General features: G+C 47.5%; 1 protein-coding gene across 4 annotated transcripts in view; it reads right to left on the bottom strand.

Annotated features, from left to right (window-relative positions):
- Positions 1 to 22865, bottom strand: part of tnk2b (tyrosine kinase, non-receptor, 2b) — a 62121-nt gene extending 39256 nt beyond the window's left edge. For 2 of the 4 annotated variants that reach the window (XM_063218862.1, XM_063218864.1), the window contains exon 1: positions 7569 to 8784. In XM_063218862.1, coding sequence (XP_063074932.1) covers positions 7569 to 7634 — 66 coding nt within the window. In that variant the 5' untranslated portion in view covers positions 7635 to 8784. Of the gene's footprint in view, positions 1 to 1191; positions 2405 to 7568; positions 8785 to 22733 lie in introns of those variants that run through there. The other 2 variants (XM_063218865.1, XM_063218863.1) reach the window with 2 other exon arrangements.
- Positions 22866 to 23180: the final 315 nt, after the last annotated feature.

Here is a 23180-nt window from a genome sequence, read left to right as displayed (position 1 = left end):
ACGATATTTAAACTGCTCTTGGCCTGACTTAGAAGAAGTGCTGAAGGTGTTGCGTCACAAGGAGGGCATGACCTGGCTAGGGACAGAGAGGCTGATGGTATGGGTTGGAGAGGCTTTCAGTGACGGCTTGATAACACAGCAGTTAGAGGGCTATGCTATTAGAAAGTTACAGGACCGAATCCCATGTGGCCCACTGCCACTTGCTTGGAAACATAGGACCCGGGGAATATAGGTACACTCCCAGCCAGACAACACAGCAGTTAGGGGGCTACGCTATTAGAAAGTTACAGGACCAAATCACATGTGGCCCACTGCCACAAAGTTGGAAAGGGACAAGTGGGCTGGATAGTGAACAGGCAACACCCTAAATAAAAACACACTGAAAAGAGAAAGGATGTTGTGGAGCAATTATGGTTAAGTATTATGTGATAAGCCTACCTGCTATGGTCAAGACTTTTTGACAGGTGTCACAAGTAAAAGTAAACGTACATTTGTGGTGTAATTACAACACTAGCACATGTCATTACATAGCTGTTACACCATTTACTCCATTGTACCTAATGAGATAGACGGACTGCGTTGTTACTGAAAAACACTGAAAACCCAACAAGGACCAACCACAAACTTGATCCAATCAGTGCAGAGTTAGCTGATCGTAAGACAAGTACACGGGTCTACTGGTTACCCAGATAAGTTAGTTGTGTTGGAAGGAAACTGTGTTTTCTTTTTTTACTTTTACTTTTACTTTTGACACCTCTGCCTACCTGCTGTGATCAAGACTTTTTGAGCGTAAGACAAACAACTACATGAGGTCTGCAGCTGAATTTCTGGCTGCAATATAAGCTTGCCTTCCAAAGGGTTAATCTCATGCACATGCTGAGTTGAGAGTTCATGTGCTGCACGCGTGTGAACAACTGAACCACTTTATTGCTCACATACACAGTTACTTGGCATGCACGCACACAGACTCAGCGACTCTTTCTCTCTCTCTCGATCTCTCTCACGCACACACACAAACACAGTCACAAACAGACACACATAGACGTGCACACACACAGAAACCTATGCATCCCCCCAGGTAGACATTCTTGGCCCTTGTCTCTGATTTCTGCTTCTCTTCTTTTGGCAATACAGGATAACTATGCTGTGTGACCAGTTTATCGCTCTGCAGAAGTAGAAAAGCAGACTTACTTTGTAGACATGGAAATGTGCGAGGAAGGGAAAAGACTTTTTGAGTTTGTCAAAGCGACGCATCCTGAATGCTGGCAGGGCTTTATCCTGACAAGATCAGAGGGGTGTTGTGTTGACACGACGCAGAGCAAGAGCAACCGCGGCGTCCCTCACTCCAGACGCCCAGGACGGCAGCGGCGCGGGTCCCCAGCGTGAGTGGGACAAAGGCAGCAGTCCAGAGGCCAAACACTCGGGGAGAGAGCGGACTTCTCGGCTCGTGCAGCAGCCAGCAAACTACATTCCATCGCGGGGGCAATCCACATAAGCTCCTTTCAAACGCAAGCTGAAGCGTTGTACTCGCACACCAGACAGGACACAAACGGCCGACACAGCAGCACACAATCCCCGGGGAAAAGAGAGGGAGGGTTCAGGGAGAAAGGGAAAAAAAAGAAGCCAGCAAGAGAGTATGGTGGTGGGGAGTGGGGGGTGAGGGGAGACGTTGAACTCTTGAATGTTGACTTGGCAGGCTTCTCAGGACATCCAAAAATATGAAGAGCACCTCCAACGCCAAGTGACTCCCAAACCCTCCGTCCTCAGACCCAGACCCATCTTGCTCTGGCAGCCACCGGGAATAGCTCCATCCTCTCTAGGTGCGGATGTGTGTGCACAGGGCAGGCAAACAAAAGTCCCGGTGGGTGAGACTGAGCGCAGCGCAGCAGTCCTCAACCTCAGGCAGTCGTTCTGGCCTTGCCACTGTCCGATGCTCCCTCCATCCCGTTCACTGTACGGCTATTAATAGACGTGCCTTCTATTCCCCCCGCCTTCCTATACACACACACTCTCACACACAAACTTGCTTCACGAGTAGGCAGGCCGCATAGGCTAGCTGTGTGTGAGAGAGAGTGTGAGTGAATCCGTGGTGAGAGTGAGGGGGGGATGTCCCAGTGTGAGTTGGGATAATACGAGTGGCTATGTGTTGGTTTCTAGCTAGAAGTAGCTGCTCGGCTGTATGCATGTGTGCGTATGTGTGTGTGTGGGGGTGAGGGTGTGAGTGAGAGAGTGTTTGAGGCAGTGGGACGTGTCCTCTACGCGCAAGCCCAGGCGGAGGAGTCTGGGGCCGTCTCTCTCTCTCACTCTCTCTGCCTCTCCCGGCGCGCGCACACACACACAGTGTGCAATTCCTGCTGTTAACAGACAGACGCTAGGGAAGTGCCCCCACTTTCCCTCCCTCCCTCTCTCTCCCTCTCTCTCTCTCCCTCTCTCTCCCTCCCTCTCTCTCTCTCTCTGTCTTTCCCTCGGCCCGTGCCCAGGACAGAGACTCTATGGTATTCCGATGGAGGAGCATTTGATCGTCAGCCAAGAGGTCAGATTTAACAGCAGGATGGAGAGCTCATTTCCTGTGGGCCCCCTTATGCTGGGATCTTAACAAGTCCCCCCCTACCCCTACCCCAGCACCAAACAACCCTTCTCTCTCTCTCTCATTCTCTCCCTCTGTCAGTCTTTTTCTCTGACCCAGGGACCCGTTGCTTCATTCGCTCTCCCTCTTGAGTTCTCTCCTCCCACAAGACTGAATTTCTCTCTCTCTCTCTCTCTCTCTCTCTCTGTCATTCTCTCCCTCTGTCAGTCTTTTTCTCTGACCCAGGCACCCTTTTGCTTCATTCGCTCTCCCTCTTGAGTTCTCTCCTCCCACAAGACTGAATTTCTCCTTTATTTGGTGCTGACTTTATTTCCTGTTCTCCATCCCTTCAAAAAATGTTATCCCAACCAAATATAAACAATTCCAGTCCAGTTTCACTCCTCCTTGTTTCCCTTTAAACCCCTCTTCCTTCCCTCTTCTTTTAAGGGACAATCGACCGTCACCAAGCTAGGAGTAGACCTCAAAAACACCAAATTGTGGTTCCATTCTCTGTTGTGTTTTCCCCTCAGGCTAGTCACAAAAACCAGATGTGAGGTTTTTTTCTGTGGTAAACAAAGTGATTCATGTTCTTCTCTAAAGGGAAAAAGGGAGAACTTCAGCCTAACAGGAGGCATCAGAGCCCAGTCAAGTGAGGACCCTGGGATGTCATAACCAGCCTGCGTCCAATTAAATTCCTGAGAAGAAGAATTTCCAGTGAGGGCAGCGCAGCTAATGCAGCAGGAATGCGGAGTTCTGCTATGGTGAGGACAACGAGGAAGAGGACACGGCAAAAGGAATAATAACAAAAGAACAAAACAACACAACAGAAAACAGGAAACATAGGGGGCCTATAGTAAGCAGCCGGTTCAAGAGTAAAGCTGAGCAGGTTAAGTTAAGAGATAAATCATCTAGGACTGAGGACTCCAGGCTCTTCTATTACATGATTTACCTCTTAACTTCACCTGGTTTAGTCCTGAACCAGCTTCTTAATACACCCCTAGGATCAAGCAAGATCATGAAGGTCACGAAGAACACGCATACAGTGCAGACGCAAAAGAAACAACAAGAAGAGGGTTAATATAATACAAACTCTGAGTAGATGATGAGGAGAGAGAAGAAAAGCCAACAGCTGCATGAGGGTGGACCCTGATGAGGACCGCTGCCTGTCTGACTGTTTCACCCCAGACTATATAAACACAACCATCTGCAGAATAAACTGGTCTCCAGATACTGTGAAAAGGTCCACACGCCACACGCAGGACCCCCAAGATGGCTTATAAAACATACGTTCAGAAGCATCCTTCCATGTTTTCGCCTTAAGCTTTCCAAAATCCTTTCATCAAAGCTAGGTTATATCTTTGCACGGAGCATATACTTACTGACTATGCATTGCATTACGTTACAGTCAGCTGACGCTTTACGAGTGGGAGGCACCTAAATAAGGATTATCAATCAGATGAAACAATACACATACACACACCCTACCATAACAGCTGTTACAACTCTCTGGATCTCTGTGAACCAACGCTTATCATCGATCTGAAGTGAAGAGGTTTCCTGACAGCGTTTTACAGTCCTCCACTTTGGACAGCCTCCTCACTGGCTGACCTACCGTAACCTCTGGCAGGGATGAGGCTTCGCACATTGGCAGAGGATGAGCAAACTTCTCACAGAGGCTCTGCATCTGACACCTCGGCCATGGGAGACATGCTAGACAAGACAAACCCACACGCCACTCCATGGTCTTAGTGTCCCTCACACGTAGCTCAGAACAACACAAACAAGACTGAACAACCTTCACATGCTGGGCTTGTATCACACAAAAACACAACAAACAGTGCATTCCTCATAATATACAGCAAATAATGAAAGCCTTGTGTATAGTATAGTTGTAAATAGCATGCATATCCTGATATATAAGAGAGAAATACAAAAATATAAACTTGACTAATCATCACAAATGGAAGAAATGTTAAGAATGTACTGCTTTTAAGGTGCTTTTACATGCGTATTCCAAACTCATTGAATTACTTTAGACTAGAATTACTAGAATTACTAGAGACATTTCAAGAACACCCAAAGTGTCATAACTTAAGTAATGTGTGGCTCCATCTACTGTACCACTTGCATGTGATTCTAGCTGGCCTTCACAATCAGGCCCATGGGTACGAAGGCATCTACTTGCAATACACCGATATTCCACTAGGGCGCAGCAGACGTACAATGTGGAGTAGCATCAATGCAGCCTCACGACCAAACAATAACAAATAACCAATCCATCAGTTAGTGATCAGATTCATTCATGAAAACGTGAGGTTTGCCAAAAAGGTATGACAAGGGCATGACAAGGGATAATGGGAATGATAATGTAGAGAAAAATATAGAATCACTAGTGCTATAGTATGTGGGTGGATATACCTGAATGAATTTCCACATACAGGTTGCACATAGGTGGAAAGTAAATATGGGCCTAACTAAACAGCACATTTTCTATGTTCTACACACTCGCACACACACACACACACACACACACACACACACACACACACACACACACACACACACACACACACACACACACACACACACACACACACACACACACACACACACGCACACACTTTGCTCACCCGTCCTTCCTCTACTCATCTCAACCTCCTCCTCATGGGCTGTGCTCTCTGAGCGATTAACAATACACAGCTTTGGGAGACAGGCAGCGTCCTAAAGCTACAGGTACTGTTCCGGAGGGCTGACATCGGTAGTCTGGAAACTCCATATTAGAGTATCAAAAACAATTTGTCATCACGTGAGCCGGCATACAGCCCCGAGGTTTAAAATAACAATGGCGGAGTGCAGCGTGTGTTTAATTGCCGGCTCATACCATATACTGTTACACCAAGGGCCACTGCACGGCCTGCTATTCTGCAAAGGCCATACATTATGGCTATATAATTCAGGCTATGCACACAGACAGTATCATACTGCTGTCGCTGTGTACAAAAGCGGACATTCAAGCTTCAGAAAATAGACCGTCTGTTACTCATCTGCCGCTCCAACCATTTACTGAATCAAATGCCCCTTTTAGTACAGCTAATTGGTCAGACGAACTACACTGTAGCCAACTGCTGGTGATACCAACCAAGATTTAACATGCACTGACAGATTAAACTCATACCATGAAAGCTGGCCAATCCATACACAGTAGATTACTTGTATGACTACATACTTTTCAGTCCCACCAACCAAGTTATAAAAAAACAGGGCTGAGTTTCTCAAAACCATAGTTGCTAACTACATCAGCTACTTTGTTGTTAGCAATGTAATTTCCCATTGACAACTACCCAAGTTGATAACTGGCTAACAACTACGCTTTCGAGAAATGCACCCCATCAGTTGCCATCACTTTTTTTGTTACATTTCAGGAAAACAGGCTCAAATGAAAAGACTTCCACAACATCTAGGTTACGGTAGGTAGTGGTGGTGCTCACAGAGGGCATGCTGGGGGTGTGGAGTGGAGCAGGGATGAGGGAGCTTAGTGCCAGCCTTTGGTTATCCTTTTACCCAGAGCACCAGGGAAAACAAGAGGACTCCCATCAAATGGAAAGGGGTATGAGCCAAAGCAGATACAATGACACAGAGAGAGAGAGAGAGAGAGAGAGAGAGAGAGAGAGAGAGAGAGAGAGAGAGAGAGAGAGAGAGAGAGAGAGGAAGAGAGAGAGAGAGAGAGAGAGAGAGAGAGAGAGAGAGAGAGAGAGAGAGAGAGAGAGTGGGAAGAGAGTCTGGTGACATAGGCATTAGGTCAGCGTCATTTCCCCAGATATGAAACATCATCAGGCCTTCTCTCTCAGGGGGATGGATGAGGTAATACTTCTTTTTGTGGGAACAGAAAGTGCGATGCTCAGTCATCTGTCTTTGCATTGTCATACACAGACATAAGCAAGCACACACACACACACACACACACACACACACACACACACACACACACACACACACACACACACACACACACACACACACACACACACACACACACACACACACACACACAGGTATGTCATCATTTTGGTAAGAAACTGGCATAGGAACAGCTATACTCTCTCTCTCTCTCTCTCTCTCTCACACACACACACACACACACACACACACACACACACACACACACACACACACACACACACACACACACACACACACACACACACACACACACACACACACACACACACACACACACACTAGTGTAGTCCACTGCTTTTGTACCATCTCACATTACTTCCTTTCCTCCACATCTCTATGGTGCTCATGTTGGTGAAGTTGGTAAAAACAAAAGTGAGAAAACACATCAGAGTGTATCACACTGACACAGAATTAATATATTTAACAAGTGTTGCAACCAGCAGCTAGCATACACGCCCACTACATAAAAACATTGCCCTTTATCTCCTCTCAACAAATAACAAAACTGGACAACATTTGTCAAATGCATCATCGCAAAGCAGTTAGCAACTTACTAGGTTTCCAATGGGAAATTGCATTGCAACCAAGTAAGTTGCTAACTTAGTAACCAACAATGTTTTTGAGAAACGCACCACTGACATCCTCCAAAGAACCAACAGTACCACTTGTTAAATCCTAGTCAGGTAACAGAGCCAAGACTCAAAACTCGTGCACAGAGCAGAGACACTACTACGGTGCCAGGAGAGTTGGACCCAGTGGTACAGTAGCAGTGCCCATGATGTGCTTCCCTTGTGGGGGGCGGGCATCCCCAAAACTCAAACCCAAGCCTAAATACAGGAACACAGGAACAGCCGGGTGCTGTACGGTCAGGGCCATTGTTGGTGGGTGGGATTCGGGGCATTCGGGGCATTCGTGGCACAAAAAAAGACCTGAAGTGTGCGGATTGTCTCCTTTTTATACAGAAATTTCAACTGAATCCTGCAGCTTCTAAAAACAGATGAGCGGTGGCCTATCACAACTTAAGTTGGAATTCGGGGTATACCTCTACCTCGTCCTCGTCGCTGGGGAGCCGCTGGTACTCGGCCGTGTCGCCCATGTTCCAGTTCATCTGTGCAGGCCTCACTGGACGCTGTGATCAGGGGGGTGGACTGGTCAAGGAGGAGAGAACCCTGGAGCTCACTCGCAGGCCTTCCACATTCAATGGATCGTCATCGCTGCCTTCCCTTGCCTTGCGTCCTTCTTCTGGTGTAGCTTGACTTTGTCTGCACGTCTACTGTACACAGTGCGTCTCTCACAGCTGCAAACACACTCAGCAGAGCCGCCCGCGTCTGCTGGATCAATGCTGATGCATGCTGTCCTTGTAACACTGCAGCGCCCTCTCTCTCTCTCTCTCTCTCCTTCCCTCACTCGCTCTCGCTCTCTCTCTCTCTCTGCTGCTCTGCTCTCTATGCCCACAGCATTTCTCACTCTGATTCACCTTCACTCAGTCCAGGCAACAGTACAGTACAGTATTTCCTTTTCCGACGAGCTTGTGCCCCCTTCTCGACATCTCTGTGCTGGCCGCCGTTTCACTCCTTCTCTGGCAGACTCCCTCCTCCTCGTGACAGCATCTCCAGAACAGCTGTGCGGCTCCACTGGACATGCAGCTTAACACCAGCTCACAACACAAGCCCTATTTTCTTCCTTTTTTGTGGTAGTAAAAGCAGTCCTGCTTTGACAGCTTACTTGCCACCACAATGGTAATCCTATTGTATCCCTGTTCCTTTTTCCTTCGTTTTTGTCCTGAAACAATATTCTTCTTCCTTTCTCCAGGCTCTCCTTTCCTCTGTAAACCTGCTTTCTTTTTTATTTTTATCCCTAGCTAGCCGCTCAAACAGGGCTTTGCTGAATGGTTGCCCCCGACGACACTGGACCAACCTCGTCGCTGCATTTCCCTACAACAAGCAGAGGTCTTGAGGTGGCCAGCCAATGGGAGCGCAGCGGCTCGCCGGCAGAGAGGAGGAAGCAAAGGGGAGGGGGGATTCTTAATGAGGATTTTAATCCAGGGGAGTAGAGAGAAAAACACAGCGGTGAAAGCGGCATATGGGGTGGGGGGCATGTAGGCACTCATGGAGAGGACATCTGGATCTGTGGGGGGTAGGGAGGTATGATGCGGCTTTGACAGTGGGTGGGGTCAGGGTGGACTGGTGTATTTCTCTTCTGATCTCCATTCACAATACACAAACACACACACAAACACACACACATGCACGCACGCACACACGTCACACACATCATTTATGTCTGTCTGTCCCCCAGTCCAAGTCATCCTTACTCCTCTGACAAATCTAGCCTGTACTTTTCACTGGCCACCCTCAATTCTGCTTCTATTTGACTTTTCTGTCCTGTTTTCTCTACTCCATCACATTTGCTCTCTCTCTCTCTCTCTCTCTCTCTCTCTCTCTCTCTCTCTCTCTCTCTCTCTCTCTCTCTCTCTCTCTCCTCACTCACCTCCTCTTCCCCCTCTCAGCATGGGGCTGCCTATTCATTGGGATTCAGCTCTAATGATTCCCTTTAATATCTGACCTCCATTAGCTTTGGCCCCTCCTGCTCACCCGGCAGAGCTTTCCTGCATGCTCACAGTTAACCACTCCCCCCTTCTCTCTCCCCCCCCCCTTTCTGTTATCACAGACTACAGCGGGTCAGCCTGTGTCATCAAGGAGCAACGAAAAAGTGGGCCATAAGCTCTGCCTCATTCTTTGCCCGACCTATAACAATCCTATACAGTATCATGCATGCTTCTGTTTGTATGTCACAGGGTGCCTTCCTCTAAATGGCTCTTGGGTGAGAAAAAAAGAAAAACGTTACATTTCTGCAGATGGCAGGCTGCTCAGAGCATTAGAGTTCACAACTCTGCTCCATTACCTCCTCGCCTCCCTTCTTCTCCATCCATTCATCCTGAACTTCTCTCCATCCTCTCTCTCCGGCCAGTTCGTCTTCACCCCACAGCTGGCAGTGTGCCAGTTCATGAGTGTAAAAGGAGCATAGAGAGAGAGAGAGAGGGGGGGGGGGCGGCACTGCTCTATCTCTTATTCTCTCCTTCCATTTCATCTCTTCCTATCTGTTGAGGCTCCAGGCCTCCTCCACCTCCTCCTCCTCCCCTATCTGAGAGGCAGCCCATGTCAAGATGGCGTCCACAGCACCGGCTCTAAACACCCGTGGCCCCGTTTCATTTGTTTTCCTTTCCATGCGTCCAGTCTGGTTATCAGCATCCCTCTCCCTCTGTGTCTCTCTAGCTCACACACACCAGATGGCTCCAGAATCAGTCCACGGTCGCGTCATTAAATCCAGCTTCCCCCGTGTCGTGCACCCGGCCCGTACAGCAGTAGCAAACGCCCTCCCGCTACTAGCACATGTAGTCCAAGAAGCGCGCACGCATACAACACACACTGACAGACAAACAGACAGACTCACACACATACATGTACACATATACACGTGCACTAGGGGTGTAACAATATCGAACCGAACCGATGTATCGTACCGAAAAGACCTGTACCGAATCGAACAGCGCTGTACCGAGTACCGAAAGGTTGAGTAAAAGGCAACTCTGTTCATGTTTTTACATTATGCTGCTACTACATGCAGAGGCTCGTGCAGAACCCTGACAGAGAATTCAAGAAAAAACAGGTGTAGAGGCTTGGTCTTTGTGAAACCTTGAAGAGAAGTACTATTTGAAGTACTATTTCTTACACTGATGAAATCTCCGACCCAAAGTAGCAGGTTGAATGTATTTCATTTTTTTCATTGTATTTTGACAATATTTTGGTGAAATTTACAACGTGCTGAGGAAGAAAATGGTTTTCTATTTTGTTCCCATATACTGTACCGAAAATGTACCGAACCGTGATCCTAAAACCGAGGTATGTACCGAACCGTGATTTTTGTGTACCGTTACATCCCTAACGTGCACACATACACGCACACACAAAGAAACTCAGGCATGTATAGTGCACTGACACACAAAATGGAAAGAGATGGGGAACCTGACCTAGGTGTGTGGGCAAGAGTGCTGTGACCCTAGTGGACCCTTGCATACAACACAGACAGACAGACAGACAGACAGACAGACAGACAGACAGACAGACAGACACACACACACACACACACACACACATAAAGAAACCCAGTGCACCGACACACAAAATGGAAAGAGATGGGAACCTGACCTAGGTGTGTGGGCACGAGTGCTGTGACCCTTGTGGAGTCGAGTCATGCTGGGTTGGGTTGGGCTGGCTGAGCAAGTCTAGACTGGACTGGCCTACTAGCCTTGGAAAAACACCCAACTCTCCACAATAACAGAATCATTATGAGCTGACGGCACTACTCTCTTCCCAAGACAAATAAATGGACATAAACACAGTTAAAGTTTTTATTTTTTTTCTCCATTGGCATGCTCGGAAATCATTTAAGCGTTCCAGCGTGGGGAACCAATCCAGCAGAGGGTGGGTCGTGGGTGGCGTGAACAGCATTCCGACGCACCGCCGAGGGGCCGTCGCTTTCCCATCATGCTGTTCTCTTTTACGAGGGCTCGTGGGTGACCGGCGAACCAGCACAAGCTTTAAAACAGCCCTCAATGTTGTCCCTGGGGCATAACCCTGTCGTCTCAGAATCCGCAGAGTACTGTATGGGAAATGTATTTAGTGCAGCCCAAGCTTGGCCTGCGTAGTGTACTGTATAGGCTTCTTCTCCCTCTCAGCAGTGGGTCTCTCTTCATGCATCTGCTGGCACGCGGGGGAAGAGAAACGCTCCTGGTTTCAATGTCACCTTCCCTACTTTCACTACTTTTAAGTGTGGGTTACACATTGTTACATTGTTGCACACTGAGGGAGGCACACGCCGAAACGCGTCTGTGCACAAAAATAAAGAAAACAAGTTCAATGCAAGGTGCGCCCCCTTCTCTTTCATTCACCTTCCCTTCTTTGCCCATCAACTTCACATTCACGTTCATCTTCCTCAAGAAGACAGCACTTAATTACATGCATATGTATACAGTGAGAAGCTGGTGAAGCGACTGCGAACAAAATGATCCTGCACACGGCCCTACCTCTGCACACGGCCCTACCGTAGCACTAACTCTGCTACGCGGCTGACCCGGGTTTGATTCCAGCGCGGATCCTTTGCCGACCCTTGCCCGTCTCCCTCTCTCCCCACTCGCTTCATATACTATACTGTATATAAGAAAAACGTCTCCACACATTAGGGCTGCACAATTAATCGAAAATAATCGAAAATTGTGATATAATCGTGATATCGAAATCGTGATTTCAATCGTGATTTAATTGTGGCAATAGTGACCTAGCTTCGAGAGCGTCTTTGAAGCCAGAACATACTGACAGGCTGGTGTTTCTTGCCAGGAATCTGTTCACCTAAGTTTCATGCTATTGCCTTTTACATACTTATTACAATTAATTTTATTTTGTCCATCCTGTACATAATTCATTCATGGTTATATTTCATTTTGTTATATATAGTATTTTTTTAAATCAGCAAAAATCAATAATCGTGATTAATAATCGTGATAATGATTTTGACCCAAATAATCGTGATCATAATTTTTTCCATAATCGTGTAGCCCAACCACACATCCAATCCCACAAAACCTCAAACATTATGAATGCAAAAAAGCACCAGAACAGGTGCCAAGCACAATCACCATTAAGTGCAGACACTGCAATTTCTGAAGTTGTTAAAACTGGCTACTTGGTCTTTTAAAAGCCATGTAGGACACATAATTTGTCCGTTGGCATCCAGCAACGTATCCAAAGGCTTCAAGGCTTGTCAGCAGATGGAGGGGATGAATATGCATGGGAAGATGAACTGAGCCTGAATGGGACAAACAGTTGGTATAAGGCCATCAGATACGATCAGAAATAAGCAAATAAAAAAATTAAGCAACATGTCGACCCAGTTGCCTTATGTCGACCCAGTTGCCTTATTGCTTTATATCTTGCACTGATTCAGCTCAATGAAGCACACTTGTGACACACTTGTACATAAGCAGTGTGTGGGCACATCTGGACCTATATTCCAAACAGCCAAACCTTCATCCAAGGAAATAGATGTTCAACACTGCAGCTTGATTGAATGTGCAGAGATCTCCGTCAGATTTTTCATATGGGCTGGATTTAAAACATTTTCATCCTGCTTAGTGAAATTCTCCATGAGAGCGATTTTGTCATTTCACAAAGTTCAAGTGGACTCAAACTGACTCGACTTAACTTGGGTGGAACTACCTACTGTCCTCCAGTGTGCTTTCTACCCCACTGAGAGGCGGTTAGGAGTTAATCTACAGTTTCATTTCCCCTGATTACTGATTCTGCTCTTATCCTTCATTTCATCGGCTGCTGGCCTGATCTACATGCGACCCTGTCGATGCGTCAGCCAGCCTGACTGCTCGGCACGTGCCCACTCATATCTCAAACATTAATCTCTCAGCCGTGGAAAATCCTCTCCATATGCTTCCGCTGCAGGGAGGGAGAGGAGGACACAGGAGAGAAACTGAAGAGGGAGCGGAATATTCTAACAATGTACACGTTAGTGTAAAACCAGCCAGGACCCCGTTTCTCGAAAGCATCGTTGCTAACCAGTTAGCAACCTACTAGGATTCCGGGAGCGTACCTATGTTCCCCGAGTCCTATGTTCCCCTGTCTTTGTATGGGAACAGGGAACATAGGACCCTTTTTCTAATAAAGGGTTCCATGTTCCCCGCATTGTATGTTTCCAAGTTTTCAAATTGTGCCCTTCCCAAAACCGTCCCTAAACCTAACCTGTCACAAATGCAATGTTTCTGAGTTGTAAATTTGTGCCCGGACCTAAACTATCCCTAAACCTAACCTGTCAGAGGTGCAGCAACAACCTGCACTTTGCCATGCGGCAGCAGTCTACTTGGAAGCAGCGGGGAACATAGAACCCTTTTTTGAAAAAAGGGTCCTAAGTTCTCCGCATTGTATGTTTCCGAGTTTTCAAATTGTGCCCTTCCCAAAACCATCCCTAAACATAACCTGTCGCAATGCAATGTTTCTGAGTGTTCAATTTGTGCCCTGACCAAAACCATCCCTAAACCTAACCTGTCACAGTTGCAACAGCAACCTGCACTTTGCCACGTGGCAGCAGTATACTTTGAAGCAGTGGGGAACATAGAACCCTTTTTTGAAAAAAGGGTCCTATGTTCCCCGGTAGAGGGGAACATAGGACCCGGGGAACATAGGGATGACCCCAGGATCCCAATGGGAAATTGCATTGCAACCAAGTAAGTGGCTGACTTAGTTAGCAACGATGTTGTTGAGAAATGTACCCCAGCAATGCAAAATTGTAAAACTGTGCCAGCCCAGTACAATTCATTACAGTGTCTCTCACTCCTGGCTTTCCTTCTAGTCAGAGAGTAGGTTAAAGGGACAGTTTGGTCAATTTCAACATGCAGTTGTAATGCTCACACTACCCTGGACTTGTCAGTGCCTGAGATTTTTTCTTCTTCTTCTTCAGCCGTTTCCGAGATCCTGGTCATTGTAATGGGGGCAGCTCTTTGTTTACATTTCAAAAAACATTTTTATTTATTCCCAAAAACATCCAAAAGGTTATAAAACATCAGCAGACAACTAGCAGAAAGCAGTACCTTTTGGGAAAATATTTGGAGTTGGCCTATGTTTCATTTTTTAAAAATGTAAACAAACGCTGCCCCCATTAGAATTGCTCATATCTCGGAAAGGGCTGAGCCGAAAAATGTGGCATCACCAGGTACTGACAAGTCAAGGGTAGCGTGAGCAATACAACTGCATGTTGAAATTGACCAAACTGTCCCTTTAAAGCCCGCACATCCAGGTGTCGGACCCCAGAGCAGGACAAACAAATGACCTGATAAAAAGAGAAAAAGTCCGCTTCAACCAGGATTTTCTGCTCCCACTGCTTTTATTTTTCCGTGACATTTTAGATTGAAACCCTTCAAACAAAACACACCCCGTACATACAATTTCCGGAGAATAACCCCTCATTGCAGGTGTCAACAGTTGTTCTCAATAATCAGGCTCTCAACCCAGACCATTGTCAATAGTTACAAAACTGATAACATCATCGCTTTCCTTCTAGTCAGACCTTGGCAAGTGCTCGAAAAATGGAGGCAGTCATTCTCTCAAACCTGTATACCCATCCCCGTGCCACGCACACTGGCCCAACTAATACCTAGGTGCCCTGCAGGGCATTCGGATGCAGGGGAGGGGGCACTGACATTAACCCAGCACCAGGAACATCCTCCAGGCCGAAGGCAACAGCAAAGCCCATGCCCATGCCTGTACCCATCCTCCACACTTCCCAGAAAGCTTTCGCCCTGCTCGCTAAATAAAAGGGGGGTTAGCAAGGTGAGAGAATCCTCTGTAAATACTGTGCGGTGCGGGTGCAGAGCACCGTGCAGCGTGGACTAATCCCTCTGCCTCCAGGGCCAAATCTGCCTTTCTAGGAACTGTGGGCCAGAGAGTGGCACGTGCCACAGAGACGGTGCTGCGGTGGAGGGCAGAGCAGTGTGGGGCAGGAGCCCACAGGACAGACAGACAGGTGGGCGTTATTACACTGGGGAGGGGAGGGGAGAGACTAGTGGAAAGGGAAGATTGTGTCTCTGACAAACCTGTACCCATGTGTGACTTGACGACAAAAAATATATACATAAATAAAGTGGGCTATGCATGCATGCTACCAGTGGGGCTGTACGCTCACGAAACAGTGGAGTCATTAGCTTAGTTAAGACATATTTATCATAGAATATACAACACAATCACACTACACGCTCAAGGTAAACACACATGCAACCTCCTAATGCAATACGCAGTCATTTATCTGCCCAATTCTGTGGGGTTGGTGGCTTGCTGAATGACCAGTCCTCACACAGACATGACCTCAGCCTTTACTTCATAGCAGAGGAGAGTTAGAAGAGGCGGAGGTGGAGGCAGAACATACAAAGTAGTTACACCCAATGGCACAGCACAACCCTCAACAGGGATGTGGTCATGACATCACGTCAGCAGCCTATGCCCAGCAGCAAGCACAGGGAAGGAATACAGGCAGGCGGGCTACAGGGAACGCAGGCGGGCTACATGGAACGCAGGCGGGCTACAGGGAACGCAGGCGGGCTACAGGGAACGCAGGCGGGCTACAGGGAACGCAGGTGGGCTACATTACTGTACATTGCATTTGGCAGACGATTTATAACCAAAGCGACTTACAAACAAGGACATAATCATAACCAACATCATTAGCAGATACAAAGTGTACAGGAAATATACAGAGCAAGTGCAGAGGCAAAGAAGGGTTAGTTCTTTTTCTTTTTCGTTTGTTTGTTTGTTTTTTTGTTGAGTACACACACGCACGCACACACACACACACACACACACACACACACACACACACACACACACACACACACACACACACACACACACACACACACACACACACACACACCATGTCAAGAGTCTGGCCTGGGGCTAGGGCAGCTCAGAAATTGGTCAAGTAAATAGTCAGGAAAGAGGAGTCTTTACAGGGAACGCAGGCGGGCTACAGGCAACGCAGGCGGGCTACAGGGAACACAGGCCGCAGGGAAGTAAGGCATTTTACAGGGAATGCAGGTGTGCTACAGGGAACGAAGGCGATCTATTAGGGAACGCAGGCGGGCTACAGGGAACGCAGGCGTGCTACAGGGAACAAAGGCAATCTACAGGGAACGCAGGCGGGCTACAGGGAACACAAGCAGGCTACAGGTCTCTGTCACTACTCTCATCTCGCACTTCACTCCTCTGCCTCAGTCTCTCTCTCTCTCTCTCTCTCTCTCTCTCTCTCTCTCTCTCTCTCTCTCTCTCTCTCTCTCTCTCTCTCTCTCTCTCTCTCTCTCTCTCTCTCATGTACAATGTATTCCATGAATTATGAAGAAACATCCCAACAGACACATCAACCATTTGGTTACAAGAGTATAGCACACTTCATGTAGTATCGTGAAATACTCAGCCTTTAATAAATAATGCATTCCTGACTTTCAGCATGTGCAGAAATATTTGCAGTCACTGTGCGGCTGTCGCCCCCTTCCTGCCCAGCAGCATCACCATACTAATCCTTCACTGCTATCCAGTCACCCGGTCACATGCCTGTGGAACACAAGTCCTCACCACTAGGTGGCGATGACGCACAGCATCACACAGCCACATGGCTCTGGCCTCATACACACACAGGACATCATAGAGATCAGACTGAGATGGCGCAGAGAGTGCTGAGAAAAGCCACAAATCAATTAGTAATGCACTACATCAATTTGTTGAGTGAAAATGTGTAGACAGAAATATTCTAAGCGTGAAAACAATCTCACTGTTCTTGAAAGCCATTCCTGGTGTCCAGTCCCACCACTGTATCACCATCTCCCAGTATCCTGCAGTCTGATAGCATGAACCCGAGGTAGGCCCATGTTTGTGTGTGTGGGCACTGGGCACGTGCGCGAGCGCATGCTTGTGGGTTTTCGTATGAAGGTATGAGAGTTTCAGTGGTAAGGTGATCTACATCCGTTTTCCTGTTTGTTTTTGTGCGTCACGCTCCGCCATGTCACTGACTTCAGATTTCTCCAACCAGCCTCTGTCTAACTAGGAGAGTAAAGGATTATGGGACCCTCTTCAGGACAGTGTTTCAAAGCCAGGAAAAAAAACACTGTGTGTGTGTGTGTGTGTGTGTGTGTGTGTGTGTGTGTGTGTGTGTGTGTGTGTGTGTGTGTGTGTGTGTGTGTGTGTGTGTGTGTGTGTGTGTGTGTGTGTGTGTGTGTGTGTTCCGTTGTAGAATATAGCTTTAGCAAAATGTTAATGATTGCTTGCTTGAAAGACGTGGCCTAAAATAGAACAGTGCCGTTACATATAAAATACATACTACTTTATGTGCTGTGTATTTATTTTGGCTGATAAATATCTACCAATACCATGATACATAGAAAACTGACCTGGAAGGGAGAAGGCAAAAGGCTCATAGACACACGCTATGCACACACATGCACACTGTATACCAACATCTGAAATGAGAAGGCCTTGCAGTTGTATTGTGTACATGTGTACATGTAAATATGGGTCTACTAGGCCAGGGGCCTATACTAAGAAGCTGGTTCAGGAGTAAACAAGGCTAAGAGGTAAATCATCTAACAGAACAGCCTGGAGTAAGCTTACTCATTTTCATTGAAAGCTGATTCAGGAGTAAACCAGGTTAAGAGGTAAATCACCAAATAGAAGAGCCTGGAGTCCTCATTTACTTAATAAACGAGGACTCCAGGCTCTTCTAATAGATGACTTACCCCTTAACTTAACCTGGTTTAGTTAAACTGGTTCAGGATTAAACCAAGTTAAGAGGTATGTAAATCATCTAATAGAAGAGCCTGGCGTACTCATTTTCTTAAGAAACTCCGGGCTCTTCTATTAGATGACTTACCCCTTAACGTAACCTGGTTTACTCCTGAGCCAGCCTCTCAGTACAGGCCCCTGGGGTAGTCTGTGTTCTCCATTCCGCCTGTGAATGTGTAGGTGGCTGCAGCACGGATGGAAAGTTAATGAATCAAGGATGACTGAACAAGAGAGTCTGACATCACATGCGAGCGCGTATGTGTGTTTGAGCATGTGTAGTAGGTGCTATTGTGTGTTTGCGTGTCATCTTAGTCATTGTGTCTGTGTGAGTATGAGTGTGTGAGTGCGTGTGTGTGTGTGTGTGTGTGTGTGTGTGTGTGTGTCTGTGTGCGTGTGCGTGTGCGTGTGTGTGTGTGAGTGTGTCAGGGAGAGAGCAGGCAGTGTGAGCGGACGTGCGTGGGTGTATGCAGGAACAGAGGTGCTGTGTGTACAGGCCTTAGGGATTGCATCATCGGGCCTGCTCAGCCACACACTCCACTCCACTGCTGTAGCCTGATCAGGTTGTCAATCTGTAACCGTCTCTTCCGCCTGACAGTAAGAGCACTGGGACAGCCATCGGAGATAAGACAGACGGACAGAGTGGAAACAACAGACGGACAGAGTGACGGACGAACAGGCAGTTGGTTTGGTGGGTGTGTCAAAGGATTTTTTCATTTGACTGTTCTGAATGAAGCGTAAATATTTGGACAAACATGTATGAGAAATTCATAACTGAAATGGTAACTGATACTGTTTACAGGAATACTGTCACACTGTCACATCACACCTTACGAGTAGTGATGACCTAGTCTAATGGAAACCAGGAGGTGCAACTGTAGCCCCTTCTCTAGAGTGTGTACAGTATAAAAACACAAGTGTAGGGGGCGCTGTGGCGCAGCGTGCTAAGCCCCCCACATTGGGGCTTGCATGCCCATGGGGAGCCCTGTTTGAGTCCGGACGGGGTCATTTCTCAACCCTACCCCATATCTCTCTCATGTTCGTCTCCTGTCTCCTCTCACACTGTCCTATCATAATAAAGGTGAAAAAAAGAAAAAGACAGAGGTCTAAGACTAATAGAGATAGAGACAAGTACTTGATAGTGAAGATGGGCACAGTGTGGGTCATGCATGGAAGACATTACTAAGTGTTGCCTTACACAAGCCCTGTGTGTAGCGCAAGTAGCGCAGGTAGGGGAATTGCCAGTAGTGCCTCAACCTTATCACGTGCTCACTTTAGACACTTGTTTGAAGTAGTTTGTAACACTGTCACACACACGCACGCACGCACGCACGCACGCACGCACGCACGCACGCGCACACACACACACACACACACACACACACACACACACACACACACACACACACACACACACACACACACACACACACACACACACACAAGCATACACGTACACACGCACGCACACGCACACAACCAATGCGCTTCAAAACAACATCATCTTTCACACACAACAATAACAAGCTTTCCTAAAACATGCTGGCATCTAGCTCTCACAGCTCAGAGCAAACCCGTAATTTACAACTTCAAAACAACCACAGCTTCCCCTGCTTACACCAACTCACAATGCTCCACAACTACGACTTTGAGTCATCGCTTGGATGTGTTAAGGCCTTTGGGGTAGGAGCTAAAAGCTTGCTTCAAGTCAATCAAGTGTACTTTATTGTCAAAAATCTATGTAACAGGGTTAGCACAGAAATTGGAAATTGTGTTTGACCAGTCTCCAATGTGCAGTAAGACTAAAACATGTAAATAAGACATTTACAACGATCTCTCTCTCCCACACACCTACCAACACTCACACACCCACACACACACACACGAATACTTCCGAACTGAATGGAACAGAACAAACACAATGTCCCACAGCACAAAATCTGTACAACGTATCAAGAATAGAAAACAAAAGAAACATGAGAGCTACAGAGGACAGATAAACTGTCTGTATAATATGGTAATGACAGTGATGGAGAGCTCCAGGGGGGGTAGAAAGCAGTAACCTAGCCCTGCCAACCATCCCCATTCAGCACACAGCTTGCAGTGGGCACATACAGTGTTGCCAGATGTGGCTGACCATTTCCAACCCAAACAATGCTCAAAAACCTCCAAGAGGCGCGAAATCCCGCCCAATTTGAACCAACTTGTATTGATTTCTATGGCCATTAAACCCGCCCAATGCCCAGTTTTAAAAACATTTACCCGCAGACGGCCATCCCAAGCAGCCCAATTGGGCAAGCGGCCACCCAATCTGGCAACACTGGGCCCATGCAGGGGCAATACGTTAAATGCTCCCCAGAGAGGCATGCTGCGTGTCCTTGAGTGTGGTAAGGTGATTCCCGTATGGATGGAGAGGGAGGGAATATGAGAGAGAGACAAGAGAGGAGTGCGAAAGGAGAAATGTCAGAAGGCATGGCCCTATGGGTTTGTGTGCAAGTTGATGTCTGCCTGTGTGTGTGCCTGTGTGTGTGTGTGTGTGTGTGTGTGTGTGTGTGTGTGTGTGTGTGTGTGTGTGTGTGTGTGTGTGTGTGTGTGTGTGTGTGTGTGTGTGTGTGTGTGTGTGTGTGTGTGTGTGTGTACGCCTTTATATGAACGTGAATGAGTGAGTGTGAGAAACAGAGCATGTATGCATAATGTACGAAAGGTGAAAGGATGTAAAAATGTGGATATATAAACTACAGTATATATTTCAGTATGAGAATGGCAGCGTGCATATATGTGTGATGTACAGTCAGTGCAAGTGTAGATACACGTACGTGTGTGTGTGTGTGTGTGTGTGTGTGTGTATGTGTGTAAAAGAGAGCTGAGCCGGATATGACCAAGCGAGGGGTTAAAATAACACTACCCCCCACCCCCAATCCCCGCTGCTACTTCGCTTTAAGTCTCCAGTCTGCTCGGGAGCTGTCAGTTGGATCCCTCTCCTCGCCCCCCACCCAAGGCCCTCCAGGCATTCATAGAAGCACTCCAGAAGAAGCACGCTTGATGCTATTTTAGGAGCACCCCCCACACACACACACACGCACACACACACACACCCCTCCTACCTTTACCACCTCTCTCCCATCCATACATCTCTATCTTTCTACAGTTCCCTCTCTCTCACTGACTCCCACTCTCTCTTCATCTCCTCAACTCTGTCTACCTTGCTCCACCACCACTCTCCTAAATTTACCTCACTGACAGTCTTTCTTTCACAGTCTCTCACTCTCTCGTTCTCTCGTTCTCTCGTTCTCTCGTTCTCTCTCTCTCTCTCTCTCTCTCTCTCTCTCTCTCTCTCTCTCTCTCTCTCTCTCTCTCTCTCTCTCTCTCTCTCTCTCTCTCTCTCTCTCTCTCTCTCCACACTCTTCCGCTCGTTGGGGTATATATAGATGCCTGGCCCCTGACGGACCACCAGCTAGTCCCCCTACTTTGAAAAAACGTAGCCTGCCTGCTACATGCCCTCTCGTGTGCAGTGACCAGTTGCAAACAGCCAGGGAGCAGTCAGGGAGCACACACACACACACACACACACATAACAGGGGCACAGGAAGACAAGTGCAGCCTTGATGTGACCATTCTTTCCCTGACACGTGTAGCCATTTTGGATGTTATTATTATACACTGTGATCATTTATTACTAACAATGAGCGGCGCAAAAAACCTGGGAGCCACCGCAGAGCTTTATGCATCTGCTGCTTTACTGTAAACATTTAGTAGGAAGTTTACGGTCACTCTTCTCCTCACACACTGACACACAAACCAACACAGAAAGGGCCTTACCTCAGTTTGACACTACTACTGTATGGGGCCTTTGTGAGGACAGAAAAAAAAAATCTCAGCTCAGATAGGCGATGCTGACGTCTCTCCTGTTCTTGTAGAAAAACAGACAGTGTGTGTGTGTGTGTGTGTGTGTGTGTGTGTGTGTGTGTGTGTGTGTGTGTGTGTGTGTGTGTGTGTGTGTGTGTGTGTGTGTGTGTGTGTGTGTGTGTGTGTGTGTGTGTGTGTGTGTGTGTGTGTGTGTGTGTGTGTGTGTGTGTGTGTGTGTGTGTGTGAATTCCATCTGTGAAAAAACGCATAGCTTTCTGACCTGTCCATGTGCCACCACAGAAATGTGAAATTCCAGCAAGATTGCGCACTCAGAGCAGTGATATTGAGCAAGAGATATTGTTTGCTGTGTGTGAATAAGAGGAGACATACAGTACAGTACAGTACATGTGAGCAGAGTGAGCAGGGCAGAGTTGAGGATGGACTACAGTACTGTAACACTGGTTGCCCAGGCAGGCAGGCAGAGGGTGGCCGAGGAGAGGTTGGGGGTTGGGGTTGGTGCTTTGGCTGTTCTGTTCTATGTGGGGGCCATAGAGAGTCACATGATCAGCCAGAAGCTGTAGGCATGCGGGAGGAGGAAAGAGTAACAGGATCCCGCTCATTCACCTTCACTTCCCATGGCACCCGGCACCCGGCGCACGCACGCACGCACGCACGCACGCACGCACGCACGCAAGCACACACACCGTAGCCTCATAGCAGATTTGGAAGGGTGAAGCTGAGTCGCAGAGAACTTGCTGGGAGATTGTTCATGTGCAGGGAGTGCACACACACACACACACACACACACACACACACACACACACACACACAATCCTATCTATATAATGCCATCATAATCTATATTTTCTTACAAGTAAATTCCATCCAAACCGAACCACCTCGTAAGGCTATACGTACAACAAATACAAAGACCCCACCATTAAAACTGTAAAAATTAGCTCCATTGTTCTTACCTGAAGTCCAGCAAGTTGTGAGGAGGGAGGCGGAGAGGGCACTGCCACGTGTGTGTGTGTGTGTGTGTGTGTGTGTGTGTGTGTGTGTGTGTGTGTGTGTGTGTGTGTGTGTGTGTGTGTGTGTGTGTGTGTGTGTGTGTGTGTGTGTGTATGTGTGTTCAGCCTCTATCAGGCAGGCTGCCGGTCCAGTCCATAGTTGCAGCAGCTTCTCAGCGCTGGTAGCTGCTCGTCACTCAGTGCGGCCATCCCCCACAATGTCTTCCATGGAGCACACGCAGAGACACAGCAGGCGCCTCAGCACTGGGGACACATATACAGACATAAGCTCCGTAAGCATGGACATAAAGAACGTCATAAAAAACACACACTACACAACTCAGGTCCCATGGCATCAGCATGCATTTTTACACAACACAAGTGCTTGGAATGTAGCATTCTTCAAAACAT

The sequence above is a fragment of the Engraulis encrasicolus genome, chromosome 16 (assembly GCF_034702125.1).
Source record: "Engraulis encrasicolus isolate BLACKSEA-1 chromosome 16, IST_EnEncr_1.0, whole genome shotgun sequence".
Classification (NCBI taxonomy): Eukaryota; Metazoa; Chordata; class Actinopteri; order Clupeiformes; family Engraulidae; genus Engraulis; species Engraulis encrasicolus.
The sequence above is the reverse complement of the archived record's forward strand: the minus strand, read 5'-3'. Positions and strand labels throughout refer to the sequence as shown.